The sequence below is a fragment of the Salvelinus fontinalis genome, chromosome 7 (assembly GCF_029448725.1).
Source record: "Salvelinus fontinalis isolate EN_2023a chromosome 7, ASM2944872v1, whole genome shotgun sequence".
Classification (NCBI taxonomy): domain Eukaryota; kingdom Metazoa; phylum Chordata; class Actinopteri; order Salmoniformes; family Salmonidae; genus Salvelinus; species Salvelinus fontinalis.
The window spans coordinates 47,200,578-47,218,077 of NC_074671.1; the positions used below are offsets into that span (position 1 = coordinate 47,200,578).

The 17,500-nt window shown below is 44.0% G+C and overlaps 1 protein-coding gene across 5 annotated transcripts in view; it reads left to right on the plus strand.

The window, feature by feature from the left end:
- LOC129859545 (zinc finger E-box-binding homeobox 2-like) overlaps window positions 1-17,500 on the plus strand; it is an 80,674-nt gene that overhangs the window by 55,488 nt on the left and 7,686 nt on the right. For 2 of the 5 annotated variants that reach the window (XM_055929431.1, XM_055929435.1), the window contains exons 2-7: window positions 4,559-4,814; window positions 8,754-8,822; window positions 11,119-11,343; window positions 12,500-12,714; window positions 16,215-16,323; window positions 16,675-17,500. The exon at window positions 16,675-17,500 is cut by the window's right edge and continues 1,267 nt beyond it. In XM_055929431.1, coding sequence (XP_055785406.1) covers window positions 4,559-4,814; window positions 8,754-8,822; window positions 11,119-11,343; window positions 12,500-12,714; window positions 16,215-16,323; window positions 16,675-17,500 — 1,700 coding nt within the window. The remainder of the gene's footprint in view (window positions 1-4,558; window positions 4,815-8,753; window positions 8,823-11,118; window positions 11,344-12,499; window positions 12,715-16,214; window positions 16,324-16,674) is intronic. The other 3 variants (XM_055929432.1, XM_055929436.1, XM_055929433.1) reach the window with 2 other exon arrangements.

Genomic DNA, 17,500 nt, shown 5'->3' on the forward strand with positions numbered 1-17,500 from the left:
ACACACACACACACACACACACACACTCCCCACTCCCAGGTTGGTTTACACATCGCTGAATTTTCACCATTCATCGGCTCTACAAAGCTGCCCCTCTCCTTTCAGCTCTTTGTTTGCCCTCTGCCACTGTCCTTTTACTGCTTACGGCTTGCTTGTTCTGGCCCCTGTGAAACACCAGGCTAGTAGACGTGCACAAGATCTCAATCGTTCTTGTGTATCTCACTGGATTACAGACAGTCACAAGCATTCTTGTGTATCTCACTGGAATACAGACAGTCAAAAGCATTTTCGGTATGTAATGAATGTAAAACAGCAAGTTTTCCGAATGAGTAAAAAGCCAAAGAGAAAGTTAGACATATTTCAAATTCCGAAGACAGAAGAATATATTTAAACCTTCCCGCCGTTCCTCCCACCCACAACCCCCAAACGCTTCCTACCCTAAACGGCCTACTCAGAGCCCTAAACTCTGTCGTGAAAAGGAATTGTGAAAGTTAAAAGGTCCTTGTTAAATCCCCTTCCAGTGGGGTAGCCACAAGGCTTTGACCTATTTTTTTTTACCTTAATGCCTCTCTACCTCTCCTATTCCCCCATTCTCCACCTCTACCCCCCCCCCCCCCCCCCCCCCCCCCCACCACCATCCCTCTCTGCCCTCCTAGCCATTCAGGTGATCTGCATGTTTCTCATTCATGAGACAGGGCAGTTTTCCTCCAATAGGGTGAATGTCCTTGCCCATTACCGACACTGATAGCCACAGAAAACACAACATTACCTGGAGCTAAGCCTCAACGGCCAGTTAGCCAGGCTTTCAGTGTGAGTCACCTACCCCCTTTCCCCATCACATCTCACGGGAAGCTGGCTGGGAACTGGAAAGTCTCCGCCTCCAAATAGAGGGTACTGTGATGGACATAGAGACCCACTGGGTGGAATAGATCTTTCTGGCGCCTTCTGTCTCACCTGTTCCATGAGACAGAAGTGGTTATTTGGATATTCTTCTGGGTTGTTCATGATGGATCGAGTGCAGATCCAGTGATCCAGAGCCTGATCCAGATCCAGAGCCTGTTGAGAGGGCTTTGTGGAAGAGTAGGCACACAGATGCACGCTTGCAGCAAATTCACGCTTGCAGCAAATTCACCCAAGGTTTGTTTATTTGAGTGTGTGTTTCGGGTATGTTCAGAGGGTCAGTGTATGACTCGAGGGTTGTATGGTTGATGTCTGAATGCATGACACGCACATTTCGTAGTGTGAGAGTTATGGTTTGTTTAACAGCTCAACAGTAAAACACAGTTATATTTTTTGGGGGTTCTTCACGTGCTGTCTTTTCTCTTTGGAAGAACACTTTCCGGTTTTGATGACATTATGTGCCCTTTTTTATAAGAAGGGTACAGAGAAACTGCCACAGTCGAAATATTGATTGTCAAACGTCTTTATTTTTTTTTTAAGAAAGATGTTGAGATTTCAAATCAGACTCCTTTTTTGTCACAGACATTGAAAGGATAACTCGCTCTCTCATCCATCAACGGGAAAAAAGCGGTAATTTTGGAAGGTTATAGACATAATCAATGCACTTTTGAAACTGCCCTCTGTACTGGTATGCCTGACAGCCTAATACCAGAGCTCTGAAAGGGTTATGTCAGCCACGAATAAGCCTGATATTAAGCAAGACTCAAGCGAGCAATTACAAGTGTCATTTTAATTATCTGTAAAAGTCGTTCCCTTTATTTACCTCCAAATCAGGAGAAAGAAGAGAGCTGGTGAAATCAGCTGGTAACAGGTAGCATCAGTCAAAATGCCAGCTGTAATTGCCTTTGTTGAGGGTGGCACTTAAAATAAAGGAGGAGAAAAATAGAAAGTGTTATCTGAAAGAAAACGTAGCCCTAGAAAGTAAACATGATGATTTCTTTGTCTATCTCGTCTAGAAACACAAAAGATTGATTAGTGGTGAGGTATAGAACAAAATAATGGCAGAGTGTAGGCTAACATTAGTAGGTTTCGAAATGACTTTGTTTCAGAGCACAATGCCCGACGTCAGGCTGGTGCTTATAGTATACTGAGGCGTCTGTCAGAGATGTCACCGAGACAAAGCCGGCTTTCTGATGTCAATGCTACTTGCTCCTTTGATTGACAAGTCGCACACTGTCATTTCTGTCTTCTCCAAGCTCTTTGGTGAGTAATGTTCTGTCTGATAGCCAATGTTCTAGCTTGGAGATCACATCCAGTGAGCTCCCCTCTCCTACTCCCTACCTCTCCCCTAAAACATGTGGACCTGTATGGAAGCACAGATCCCCCAACCTGGAGTTTAGTAGCTTTTATGGTTTGGTTTGGACAATTGTAGATGTCTAGAGGTTTGCAGTGGGATTATGGGATGATTGGGATGATCTTCACCTCTCCTCTATGTCCAAGGCCCATTGTCTCCAGGTCCATTGCTCAATATTGAAGATGTCACATTGTAGCGCCTCTCTTTATGCGCGAACCTATACGCTATACATGGACCTATAGCACACTGAAAAATGCTCTATGAGAGGTTTGGGGTGTAAAGAAAGGCCTTTTAAAACCTGTCCATCCTTAGATAATGTCATTCACTCCTCCTGGGTATTCGTCGGTATTCAGGCCGAGTCCAGAGATCAGGTCTGCAGGGGCGGGGTAATAGCTTCCCAGGCCTCCTGCTTCTTTGTTACTCCCTGCCGCCCGCCTGCTAGGCCACCCTTAGAAACCTGCCTGGGAGAAAGGGGAGTAGGGGGTCCACAGCACGTTGTGTTGCTAAGAAATGGGGGTGTCGGGGTAAGTTGGGAAGGGACCAAAGGGGAATTGTAATCATAATAATAACATGTTATCAATTGTGTGCCAAGGTATATCTGGGACCACACAGCATGAGTTTGAATGTCTCACTTTCTTTTGAGCTTTTCTTTGGCTTTCTCTTTTTTCGTGTCTGAGAGCATTACCCAGTCTGCACTTGCCTAAACCCTTGTGGTCACACCTCTTGAAAAGGTTTTGTTTCCCCCGTCAATTGGTATTCTAACCAGGTCAGCTGATTCTGCTGGCCCTGTCTACGTAGCCGTTTTCATTTGAATTTGCACCTGTTGTTCGGAAGGCAAGTGCAGACCCGTGGATTATACAAAGATCATGCATGAACATACTGCATATGCTCACCGCAATCTTATTACTCTCCATAGTATATCAACAAATGAATATCAGATTTATTTTCCCTTCTCAGTTTTGGAATTTCAAAGGTTTTAAGGTTTTATTTAGTAGTCATACACAGCTACAGTACAGCAATTAAAACGGACCTTAAAAATGTTTGCACTCTGCTTTTTCCTCGCCTTCCCTTAGCCACATTTGAAATTGGTTCCCATGGTGTCATACTCTGATTTCCCCTCTGCGGTTGTTTTGAGTCTGTTTCTCTAGAATAATGTTTTAGGAACTAGCAGTGAGGTGTGTCTGTGTACGATGCGGTGGTGTAGCGGCCCTGTTTCTCTCGCTGAGCTAATGTCTTGTGTTTATTCCTCTAATAAGTCTTTCGACTTCCTTCGTAGGACAGACAATTTATGGACCTTGTGTGTAGACTGGAGAGGCTAGAGAACCAGCCTTGTGAGGGCAGACTAATTCCCAAACAGCCACCTTCAATTGAGTTCACAGCCCTTATTTACAGGCTGCCTATTTTAAGAGAAGCCGCCATGTGTCTGGGACCAAGTGTTGTGGAATCAAGCGGGCCGCTACTTGTGTGAGTTATTTTAATGTGCGGCTCGACTGCGCAGTATTTCTCTCCGCAAACCACGACTCATTGAAAACACTCCCTGAAAAAGACAAGAGGAGAGGGAACGGAGGGAAAGGAGTTTGGCGCAGGTCCTGTTTTGGTTAAGTTAGGGTTCTTTTCACACTGTATGTTTTATTTCATTTATCATTGTAAAGATTTGACTTGACGGTTGATATCTGTCAAGTTCTGGGGAAAAACGCAGTACAGTCGGTGCGTCACTTATTCAGGAGTGGTGAATGTGATGAAATGATTTGGGGTTAAGACGTTTCGATGCAGGGCGGTATGACTATTTGACATTTGTAAATAGCAGAAGTGCAGAGTATCTCAGCCACGTCGTGTATGCTTTAGATCTGTGAGCCCAACGGAACGGTGTAGCTAGGTTGGCATCTCAGGCAGTCAGTCACCTGCGAGAGAACATCTGTGGCTATTTTGGCGTGTCTATGTAGCAGTTGACTGACTCCACACACCATGATGGGTAAAGTTACAGATTCCAGTCTGTCGCTGTGGGTGTTCTTGTAATTGGGATGTACCCCCACAAGAAAGGGCCCATGTCCCAAACGGGAATGGGTTTAACCTGTAATCAAATAAAATTGAAGTTTATTGGTCACTCGAGCAGTTTAGCAGATGTTATAACAGGTGCAGCGAAATGATTGTGTTACTAGCTCCTAACAGTGCAGTGCAATCATGACTTCATCTAAGGACATAATCCTCGATGACCTTTTTTTCCATTTCAACGTCAGTACAATGAGCACCAAATGTGAATTCCTCTAGTGACCTATCTTGTTTTGTTTTGTGTTCTCCCTCGTTGCAGCGTTGAATTATGAGAACGTGATGGATACCGGTTCAGAGACAGAGGATGAGGACAAGCTGCTGGTATCCGAGGAGGACGGCCTACTTAACGGGGCGGGCAGCCCTGCCAGCCTGAATAACCACGACGCTGGATCCCCGAGGGTGGGCCACGCCCTGACGACAAAGGAGGATGAGGACGATGACATGAGGGACAGCGGAGTAGACCATGTCTGGCATGACAACGACATGCTGCACGCCTCAGTCGACGGTACTGGTGAGCGTCACACACGGCCTAAATGTTTTCCGATTTATTTCAGTTTCCATGAGATAATAGGCTAGCCAACTCCCCCCCCTTCCACCACCACCACCTCCACCGTAACAGGGGCAGAGATTGACCGTGCATGGCAGTCATAAGAAGGGGATGAGATCAAACCACGTTTTGACATGCAGTGAGTTGACAGGCAAGCAGAGTCAGGAGACATTACTGTAACTTGACGATAAATAGGAAACGTATGATGTGCCACTTAAGATGGCAGAGGTATGGCGAAGATTCCTACACCCCGCATGACTGAAACTCACTCGGCTTGTCCCAGCGCTAAATCTCGAACATATTTTTACCCTCACTAAAGTCAACCAGAATTACATAAGATGATATTAACCTTTTCTCAATAGATAGCGTTTCAATCATGAAATTAAGAGCGCACATGACATTTTCTTAGAATGACCTCTTTTGATTGTCTCTATAATCGCAATATGATCAGAGCTTCAGTATATGATTGATATAGGTCAATTTGCTAATAATCTAGTTTAGATCATTTCAGGCAGGTGATACATACAACTTTGGAGACGCCTTACTTTTTTCTTTGGAGCATCACTGATAGCAGAGAGCCTAGTCATGGATGCTTGAAAGATAAATAATTTTAATTAGGGCTAGGGGATAATCATTAAAGGAAGCCAGACTGCTGCAAAAGTCATTAACAATCTTAAATGAAATTTTTATTTTTATGATAGCCATTTACATGTATAATAAGAGTCAATGATTCTTGCAGCGGTGTGACAGAAACAGAGTGTAGCGAGAACTCATGTAAGACACCCCATTTACATGAGCCGGTGTTTGCTATTCATTTCTCCTAATGAACTGGATTCTGTAGAGTGCTGAAAAAAGGGGGGAAATATTTCACCATCTAAAATGTTATTGCGCTCCAGAAAAAAACGCTAATCTATTGAAAAGGAGGAAGTTCACTTTGTGGTTACTGATTATCGACATAACAACTGTAAAACATAGCTGTCGTAGACAATCGGTGCATTATTTTGCGATGTTTACGGATGTTTATATTTCTGCCCCCACCCGTAACAATCCATATGGGGTTCGATTCTTTCAAAATAGAAATGTTCAAATAATTCAAGATAAAAGAAAAATAAACAAGTAGTCAAAGCGTACAGTAATTGTTTATTTGATAAAAGTCTGTGGTGCCTTAATGTCTGTAATTCAACTACGTTGCAATTCCCAGATAATCTGCTTCTCACGTGATGGAACGTAGCCGGCCATATTTCGGAGACCTAGTGTAGTTAATTAGTGTAGATGATGGGAGTCTTCTCTTTCCCAAGCTTGTGGGCACTATGTTAGTCTGCCTTTTTCCCTCTTTCACGGTGCCTTACTGTCTACAATGATACCTCAGCACATAGCTTTCCCCTGAGATAAGCCGTGCTTTTCTCCTTGCCTTTTCTACGTCAGCTTTAGTACTCTGTCCAAAGGATACAGGTTTTGAATTGAAGAGCACTGCACATGTTTCTTAGCTGTGCGTTTCCGGTGCCAGCACAATCAGAGTTCTGTGTTCTAGAATGGTCCTTGACATTCTTTCATCCCACAATGGGGCGGTGGATGCGGTGGGCTGGAAAACATGACATCACTATCATTCTAAAACAAATCACCTTCGTTCTCCCCTTTCTGCCCGTGTCTCTTTCTTCTCCTGACCCGGCCTCTGTTCAAGGACGTTCAGAGAACTAACAGAGAGGAGGAGGAGGACCTTTGTTTTTATTGCGCCCTGTTCCAATGCTAACTGGCCATACAAAATAGGAACGTATTCAAAACAAACAGCATCAATGGCGTTAAGTAAATAGGTGGACTTATGACAGGGGAAAGGAATTCTGGACCCCTCCTAGGTCGCAGTCAGAAACTTAAATATCCTTCAGTTAAGTGCAGGCCTTCTCTCAAACTCCCCCTCTCCTTACATGATTTATCAGCTGGAGACAGACAGAGAGAGCAGACTGGCTTTTGACTCACATTATACGTTCAACTATAAAAACTGTCTCTCTCCAATGGATGTGTAGCTGTCGGAAGCAATAGAAATGGCCCAAAAAAGGATCTGTGCAAAGGGCCATAGAGTGAGGAAGGTGTAAATGGTCTTAGCCTACCTCCTGCTGGAAGTTCTCTCACTCTCATTCCCTGACCACATACAGATAATAGGGACTGTTCAAGGTAAAGAGGGGACAAAAAGGGACAAAAAAGCAAATCCCCACTTGTGCTCCTTGAGTCATATCGAAAATATGCAGTGAAATTGGATTACTAAAGGCTGCGAAAACCAAAATGGCTGCATCCATGCGAACTCTCCCACTTTCCAGGAAAAAGAAACGTGTGGGAAAGAAGAAAAGAGAGCTTCATTAAAATTCAGTGAATTAGAAATGACAAAAAAAGTAACTATCCATATATGCTGGTCTCTTAAACACCAGAATTATATTTGTGGCTGTGGTGGAGGATTTTTTTGATTGCTCACAATACTCCAGTGTATCTTCAACAATATTGCTAAAGGGCCATTTCCTTAGAGTGCAGCCTGGTTTGATGTCATTACTGAGAAGACAACGGCACTCCAAACCCCCTCATATGCAAATGAAAAATGTCTGGCATGTTTCTCCACCACACAGTCAAGCTTCATGTCAAGGGAAAGTTGAGTACTTTTCGTTCAAAAGAGTCCATTTTTTTATTCTCTGAAGCTATTGGCTGTTTTTTTATCTGTTTGGTGCAGAAGGAAACAGTCTCACTTTAAGAGAAAGAAACAGAAAAAACCCTCTCCTAATTATTGAAATGAACCAACTATTAAAACACCAGATTTTTCACTGTGCACCAAAATATACGATATATATTATATTTGTTTTTCCTGCATATGATTCGTGATTACTAATTCAATGACAAATATTCAGCCAACTTGTTATTCTGAAGATTTCACAGTACCTTGTCAGGTACTTTTCAAACTCATTTCCAAAATGTTTTCTGTTAAGTCCAAGGTGCAAGAGACAGTAAAGGAGAGAGTTCCTCTATTCCCTTAATCCACTGATTTGTTTGTTTACCCCTTCATGGCAACACAGTATCCTTGAGACCATAGAAATCACATGACTAGAACAAGGAGAAACAGAGAGAGACAGGAGCCATTTTTATTACCAGCCACTATCTTCTCGGAAGTACCTTGATTTAATTTTCAAAGACAGGACGGAAGGAAGGAGTCACAGAGGACTCCTTAAGTTAATTGTCTGTGGACATGAACACCAACAATGTCCTCTTGTTCGCCGCTGCCTGCACGGCAAGAGAATTTACCCACCAATGTCAAAAGTTGTTCTCTCCCTTGTTTATGAGCCTGTCTGTCAATCTGGGGTCCTTTATTTATGGCTGTCTTACCTGTGCCAGGACAAAATGCAAGTCTGCCCTTGGCGTTCCTAAGACTATGCATTACGTTGATTGGTAATAGATTCTAAGCCCACAATTCAGGATTTTCTGCGAAAACCCCCTGTATAGTTTGTCATTTTTTCTGCCGCATGTAGATAGTTAGTAGTGTCACATTGAGGAAATAACAACTGCAAGGCCTTTTGTGCCGGTTACTCCTCTCTGATTGTTCAGGTGGATGGGGCTGGCTTCTTGAATTAATCTTTCTTTCTGGCGACTCTCGCTACCCCCGGAATGGCAGAGCAGCTTTCTTTCCCACTGCTCGTTGTTGTTTTTAAGGTAAATAAGGCTCTGTCTGGTCCTGATGATAGCATTCATTAAGAATGCCACACAAAGCCTCGGCACAGTGCAACACAGCAAGCCCTTTATATCTCTGTACCTTCCTCTGAAGGCTTCATTGTGAGGCTTGGGTTTGCTTGGTACACTGCAGCATTGAACTGAACTTCTCTTTTCCTTCTCCTTCCCTACTCCCTCCTCCCTCCCCTCTTTTCTCCACAGATGAAATGAAAGACGATTATGACACTTTGGGGCCTGACGCCACTCTTCAGACAGTTGGAAACGGTACAGGTGAGTTGATTTAATCCATTGTGAGGAGATTTGATGTACAGATGTAGGATCTTAATTTGATAACCCTGTTGCAGAAGAACTTATCTGCAATGCAGGGAATTTAAAACTTGTGGAGCCGGTTTCCCAGACACAGATTAAGCATAGTCCTGGACCAGAATTAATTGTAATCCACATAATAATTCACATTTCCTGCTGCTGCAGGATTATTTACCTGCTGTAGCAAACTGGCTCAAATTAAGATCCTACATCTGTATTGTGTTGAAAGACGAGGCGGAGACCAACCACCCTTCCAATCCCTGTGTGGGTGGCTGTGTATCTCTGTGTCCGTGTAGAGCATTAGTGTCCCTGCATGGTCCTTTCTACACAGAACTGTGGAACCTAATCCTACCTGCCATTTTTAATTAAGTAAACAAAGCTGATATCCACCCACAAGCCTCTTGGGCATTAAGTTTTCCCTCCATGATATCATCCTGACCGCTGCTGACAAGTGGCCTCGGCACCGTTTGAGTAAACACTCACCACACAAGGGGAATACTTCCTTAGGAATCTTCTTTTCTTCTTTTTATTTATTTATATATTTTGTTGATTTTGTGTGTGTGAGTGTGTGTGCATACGCATTCCTGTGCATGTGTGGTGACATTTTTTGTGGAAATGTAGACATCGCAAATGTTTCCGTTAAGGCCATGGAAACAATGTGTTGCCATTGCATTGGAAGAAAGAACTCACCATGGGATTACATTTAAGAAAAGAAAATTGCAATCACGTCTTGCCACCTAAGAACTCTTTTATCCAGGTGATTTCCTCAATTACAGAGAAGAAAGTCATTTCAAGGGAGGCGTCACGAGGTTGAGCTTGTAGCTAGTTGGCAACACAGTGACTTCCAAAATGACATTTCATTTGCACAATCCAATTAGTCTAAATTTGATCTTTTTGATGTGTTTTTATAACCTGAAGATACATATTTGTTTAACGGCGAGTTGTGAATCCAATATAGAGATCTCAAGCATCCTCACAGTTTTGTGTCTCTAAAATGCATTAGATGATTCTCAAATAGTTCAGACAAAGTCCTAATGAGGATGCAGGAAATTGTGCTGCCCAGTTAACAGTTGTTTCATACGATTTAATACAAGATCCTTTGGCACCAGTGACATTTCCATGCCACTTTTGACAACCAAATACACTACCTTGACCTTTCACAAATTGGACCCATAAAATAATCACTGCCCAACAAATCACAAATATAAAAATGTATCTTGGCTTGGACATGTCTAATTAAATAAGTAACTACCCACATCCAGTCAAATCAACTAGTTTGCGTGACTTCCTGTAACATTTAGCACGACAATGTTATACGTGACAAGTTTTATGACAGTGATATGATAGGGGGTAATAGAATATAGACTTGCCTCAGGTTGTCGGAATGCCGTATAGTATAGCTTTGAATGAACGTGAACCTTTGAGAGTCTATCATCTGCTGTTGACTAATGAAGGTTGCCGCTTTTGATTAGCTTTGTTTGCTATTGGAGCCACGGCTATCTCTACTCTGCAGCTTTGGGATTCCCTAAAGAGAAGGGACTGGAGAATATGAGAAAACACACAATGTGTGACTTCAGCAATTTCAGAAAGACAGCTTCAGAAAGTATTTTAAGGACTATGGTTAAAGCTTTTTTTGTGCAACATTGTGGTTTGTCCTCTGTAATCTGCTCCACAGCCAATCTACTAACCAGAGCCATTTTATTGACCCCTTGTCAATACACAGGGAATTAGATTGTACTGTTGCTACACAATGTGGAAAATATAATGTTGTTTTCGAGAGGCTTAAACACCGAGGCTTAATTAAATAGATATAATCTCAAAGATCCAAAATTGTAAAATACAAATTATTTTAATTTCACGTATGAAGAAAAATTAGAAGTCATTTGACCAGTTTAAATTGTGTTCCCCACGTTTATTGTGTAACTGGTAATACATTGCAACTAAACACAATATGTTTATCTGAAATACATTCCCACGATATAAGGTGGTACTTTTCTAAGATGAACTCATATGTCTTGTTTTAGTGGCTGTTGCGTGACAAGATAACGCAGTAATTCAGATGTATTCTCCCACAACCACTACCTTAATGTCTGTTGTGGAGTTTCTTCATCCCATTTAGACCCGACACATTCTCAGTATTGCTGTAACACACATTTCTCTTGGGGAGTGAAGAATTCAATTTCTCAAAACCCATCTCTCTCTCTCTCTCTTTCTCTCGCTCTCCCTCCTCCTCCTTCTCTCTTTCTCTTCTTCTTTTCAGTTAAGAATGTTGTTGATTGCACTTCAGAGTTTGAGGAGTTCTTCGCTAAGCGCAGCAAGCTCCAGGAGGAGAGCCTGAGCGAGAGCCACAGCCATGTGGTCAGCATCGCTGAGTACCTGCAGCGGGGCGACACTGCCATCATTTACCCAGAAGCACCCGAGGGAGAGGAGCTGTCCCGTCTGGGCACGCCCGAAGCGCCTGAAACAAACGGCCAGGAGGAAAATGGTAAGAATCCAGAGACCAGCCAGGGAGGGCGAGAACAGAACCAGGGGACAGGGGCTGTATGTATGAAGCGTCTCAGAGTAGGAGTGCTGATTTAGGATACATTTTGACATTTAGATCACAACGAATAAGACTACATGGACAAGGGTGAGCTGGGGCCATATGTTTGAAATGTTTTCGAGTAGGGGTGCTGATCTAGGATCAGTATTGCCTTTTAGACCACAATAAATACGATTACATAGACATGGGGGAGCTGATCCTGGATCAGCACTCCTCCTTTGAGACTCTTGCTACGTACGTCACCAGAAGAGAACAGAGCAGCAGTGGTGTGCCTGGACTCTTCTTGGTCTCTGTGGCTCAGTGACATGGGCAGCTGTTGGTCTCACAGATTCTTCACTGGATGCCTCTGTGTTTACCTTCGGTCCTTCAGTCTTTGAGCAGCAGCAGCTGCCAGAGGTCTGAAATAAGATAGTACACCTCTCAAACCCCGGGGGAACAGGGATTGAATTAGAATGGATTTATGATACGTACTTCAGAAATTATGAAAGTGTGGGAAAAAATGGTATGAAATAAGCCACTTAAAAGCAATTAGGCGAGGGGACTATGGTTAAGGGGAGCGAGGAAGGACGAGGGGGGAGGGTGGGTGAGGTAGTGTTCTTAAAAACCAGGTCAAGGTGCTTTATTTCAGACTGACATTTGTACGATATCAGTGTAAAACAGTGTAAGATTAGATAGCACGTTTCAGTTTTGTCTTAAGCCAAAAGTATGTTATGCAACACATTCTAAAGTCTATAGGTCAATTAAAAGCTAATTCAATTTCTTATGTGTGAATTTTCATGTGTGTCTTAGTATGTGATATAAAAAAAGAGGGGGGAGGCAGAGTCTGTGTGTGTGTGTGTGTGTGTGTGTGTGTGTGTGTGTGTGTGTGTGTGTGTGTGTGTGTGTGTGTGTGTGTGTGTGTGTGTGTCTGTTTGCATGCGCGTGCGTGTCAGGGCATGGATGCCAGCCTGAGACGACGGCACTCTGTAGAGCAGATTGCAGTGATACCTCCCATACCATTCCGGGCAGTACGCCCATTAGCTGTCATTGATTTGCTGACCTTTTGGACTGCTACCCCCCCCCCCCCCCCTCCATTTCTCCCCCCACCTCCCTTACCCAGACCTGCCACCTGGAACTCCAGATGCTTTCGCCCAACTGTTGACCTGCCCCTACTGCGACCGGGGTTACAAGCGCTTGACATCGCTCAAGGAGCACATCAAGTACCGCCACGAGAAGAACGAGGAGAACTTCGCCTGCCCCCTGTGTAACTACACGTTTGCTTACCGCACTCAGCTTGAGCGACATATGGCCACGCACAAGCCCGACAGAGATCAGGTGAGGATCATGTGCCCTCGTTTTTTTGTTGCTGTTGCTGTTTTCAATCACTTTCAGGATCGTAGGCCCTTCTCCCTTCTTTTTTTCTCTCAATCACTTTATTATTCCTCTCCCCTTCCCGTTCCCCTCACTTACTTCGTTTCTAATGTGCTGTGATCCCTTGGAGGAAAATATATCATTTTGATTGGCAATCATTATGAATTTTTCATGGCATTTTGGAGATGCAGATCTTTTAATGGTAATAACTTTAATTGAGGCCCTAAATGGTTTTTTGATGGCCCCGTCTGATATGATTTTGCAGTCTTATGTTCACGATCAAATGATTATGTTAATTTCCAATTTAGACATTTTATCTGCTCCTTAATTTCACTTCAACTAGTAGATTTTATGTTCTTTAAAATCAAGCATTTCCTTTATGCAGTACTAAACTCAGCAAAAAAAGAAATGTCTCTTTTTCAGGACCTTGTCGTTCAAAGACAAATCGTAAAAATCCAAATAACTTCACAGATCTTCATTGTAAAGTGTTTAAACACTGTTTCCCATGCTTGTTCAATGAACCATAAACAATTAATGAACATGCACCTGTAGAACGGTCGTTAAGAGCTTACAGACGGTAGGCAATTAAGGTCACAGTTATGAAAATTTAGGACACTAAAGAGGCCTTTCTACTGACTCTGAAAAACACCAAAAGAAAGATGCCCAGGGTCCCTGCTCATCTGCGTGAACATGCCTTAGGCATGATGCAAGGATGCATGAGGACGGCAGATGTGGCTAGTGCAAGAACTTGCAATGTCCGTACTGTGAGACGTCTAAGACAGTGCTACAGGGAGACAGGACGGACAGCTGATTGTCCTCGCAGTGACAGACCACGTGTAACAACATCTGCACAGGATCGGTACATCCAAACATCACACCTGTGGGACAGGTACAGGATGGCAACAACAACGGATCAAGTTACACCAGAAACGCAAAATCCCTCCATCAGTGCTCAGACTGTCCGCAATAGGCTGAGAGTGGCTTGACTGAGGGCTTGTAGGCCTGTTGTAAGGCAGGTCTTCACCAGATATCACCGGCAGTAACGTTGCCTATGGGCACAAACCCACCATACAGGACTGCAAAAAAACTGACGAGTCGCGGTTTTGTCTCACCAGGGGTGATGGTCGGATTCGCGTTTATCGTCGAAGGAATGAGCGTTACACCGAGGCCTGTACTCTGGAGCGGGATCGATTTGGAGGTGGAGGGTCCATCATGGTCTGTGGCGGTGTATCACAGCATCATCGGACTGAGCTTGTTGTCATTGCAGGCAATCTCAACGCTGTGCGTTACAGGGATGACATTCTCTTCTCTCATGTGGTCCCCTTCCTGCATGCTCATCCTGATATGACCCATATGAGCCATACTGCTCGTTCTGTGTGTGATTTCCTGCCCATCCAGGAATGTCAGTGTTCTGCCATGGCCAGCAAAGAGCCCGGATCTCAATCCCATTGAGCACGCCTGGGACCTGTTGGATCGGAGGGTGAGGGCTAAGGCCATTCCCCCCAGAAACTTGCAGGTGCCTTGGTGGAATAGTGGGGTAACTGGCAAATCTGGTGCAGTCCATGAGGAGGAGATGCACTGCAGTACTTAATGCAGCTGGTGGCCACACCAGATACTGACTGTTACTTTTGATTTTGAACCCCCCTTTGTTCAGGGACACAGTATTCCATTTCTGAGATTCACTGATGTTCATCCACATCTTTATACATGTTAAGTTTGCTGAAAATAAACGCAGTTGACAGTGAGAGGACGTTTCTTTTTTTTTGCTGAGTTTATGTCAGAATCAACATGTACACTTATTATTGAGTCTCACTCACTCTCAATGTTTTATCTTTTAGATAAACTAACCTGGGAATTTGTTGACAATTTGCATCACATCCAACATCCTGTGTGAAAGAAAGCAACCTTCTATTCATAGATGTTACATTTGCTTGCCATCCGTGTTTAAAAAAAGAAGTGAATCTGAACAAAACCTGTAGTGACAATTGAAGTCCTCTTGGGGTAAAAAAGAAAGAAAAAAGAAATCAAATGTGTTGTGCAGTTAGTGAATCGTTGTGTCATCGCTTACAGGCATGCCCTAATCCCATGTCCCATGAGAACTGTCTCTACCTAGGAAAATATGCTCTCGCCATAAACACCACAAAAAATATAAAATAACCTGTAACACTCCTTTTCCAATCAACCAATCAAGAGAAAATGTGTCATTAATACGAGCCAATAATATTTGAATACCCAGCCCATGCGCCCCGCCCACAACATCCAACATCCCATCCCTAAAATTCCCTGAGTCATGTAGGATAGCATGTCCCCCTCCGCCAAAAACACATTTGCTGTTGTTGGTGCCATTGACAATTAGGATTAGAGAATGATTGTATCTTATTGGCACAACTAAAGTTTACTGCGGTCCTCAGAGGGAAGCAGGGGGAACCAAAGCAGCTGTTGCTGTTTGTTTATGCAACTCAGCAACATACGAGCGGTGGGGTCCTTGACTGGCGCTTGGCGGCCCCACCGACAGACAGACCCACTCCTGCTCGATCTTTGAAGGTTGCTGCCGTTTGAACAATCCCTCCCTGTGTCCTCCCTTACGCCATCTGTCTCCCCAGGAATGTGGGTAGAGTCAGCACACTCCAGCAGTTGTCAGGCTGGATCAGGACGCTGGCTGCTTCTTCCTGCTATGCCTGCCTTGGTAGCGAATGCTGCTGAGAGATATTTTGTATTGCCTAAGCATTTAACGTGTTCACCTCCTACTCAGAATTAATTGTGCACGTCTGGCGTGCCTCCCGTTTACACGTACGCTATTATCGTTGTTGTTGTTACTAGTATATTTGGAGGCAGAGGCCTCCCCCTGTTTGAATTGCAAATTTGAGGGGCCGCAACTGGGGTTTACCTTTGAACAGAGAATCGAGGCCTAGTCCCATCCTATAGTCTAAGATTATTAAAGAGACGTTTGAGGATTCAGATGATGAGGGGAAATCTGTTCCAATTAAGACATTTCAATATTTACGGAAATGTGTTGTTTCTTCATGTAAAATACTGTTGTTTGCAGGTATGTGAAATACAGGGAAGGACTTCTTGTGAAATAGTCAGACTATCTTTCGAGTGATTACCCCAAATTAATAAAAGCAGATCAGATTGCTTGTTTCTAATGAGGGGGAAACTATATAAAAAAAAGAGCCCCTTTCATTTATTTTATTTTATTGGCTGCCAAATTCTAAAGGCATGCTTCCTTGGCTCGAGAGGCAGGAAATGAAAAGGTATGTGATTCCCTCTGTTATCAGCGCCACTCTTGTACTCTCTCGTTGGAGTTGGAAGTAGAAAGAGGCAAGACGGGCTGTGTAGCAATGTGAGACATTTGGCTTGTCGGTCGATTGCACCGAAGGCTGATAGTGATTGTTTAGCGAACTCTTTTCCCCCTGTGATGTTGTTAGTGGAACCTATGTAAATACCTGCTTCTTTCTCTATAGCACCAACTGCTGAACCAGGGGGCTGGCAACCGCAAGTTCAAATGCACAGAATGTGGCAAGGCCTTCAAATACAAGCACCATCTGAAGGAACACCTGCGGATTCACAGTGGTGGGTTGCAAGGGGGCCTGTGCACTCCACTTTGAATATGCATAACCTTGATTTAAGACTGTGGTGAACTTCACAGGGTGTACAAAAATCGATTGCGTTTTTCTTTTCTCTCTCCCACTGTTCCAATGGATGACTTGAGCTACTTATTTTCCTTCTTTCTGCCAATCTCACAATTGAGCAGTTCAGTGTTTACACTTTAGTTTGGCATTCATTAAAGGTGTTCATTGTTGATACATTTCCCCTTAGCCCACTTATATTTAATCATTGAGAATATGTGTGTTCCTTATGACATTCTAAATGCGCTCATGGCAGATATTTCTTTTTAAAGTATACATTGTTGTCTCTTTTCAGGTGAGAAGCCATACGAATGCCCAAACTGCAAGAAGCGCTTCTCCCACTCAGGCTCCTACAGCTCTCACATCAGCAGCAAGAAGTGCATCGGCCTTATAGCAGTCAACGGGAGGATGCGCAACAACATGAAAACAGGCTCATCCCCTACATCAGCCTCGTCCTCCCCCACTAACACCGCCATCACCCAGCTGAGACACAAGCTAGAGAACGGAAACGGAAACGGCAAGCTCCTGGGCCACCACCAGGACCAGAACAACCACCACCTGAACATCAAAACAGAACCACTAGACTTCAACGACTACAAACTCATGATGGCCTCCCATGGCTTCGGCGCACCTGGGCCCTTCATGAACGGAGGGATGGGGGGAAATAGTAGCCCGCTAGGGATCCACTGCTCAGCCCAGAGCCCCATGCAGCACCTGGGGATGGGGATCGAACAACAGCTCCTGGGCTACCCGTCCCTGAGCAACAACCTGAGCGAGGTCCAGAAGGTGCTCCAGATCGTGGACAACACTGTGTGCAGGCAGAAGATGGACTGCAAACCGGAGGACATCTCCAGGCTCAAAGCTTACATGAAGGAGCTCGGCAACCAGATCGAGGAGCAGAAACAGGGACTGACGTCACAGGGGGGTCACCAGGTTGGTCTTCCAGTCGTCAGCCATAACGGTGCCACTAAAAGCATCATCGACTACACATTAGAAAAAGTGAACGAAGCCAAAGCTTGTCTCCAGAGCTTGACCACAGACTCAAAGAGACAAATTAGCACTATCAAACGCGAGAAATCCAACCACATGCTAGATTTAGGTACAGAGGATAAGATGCATGA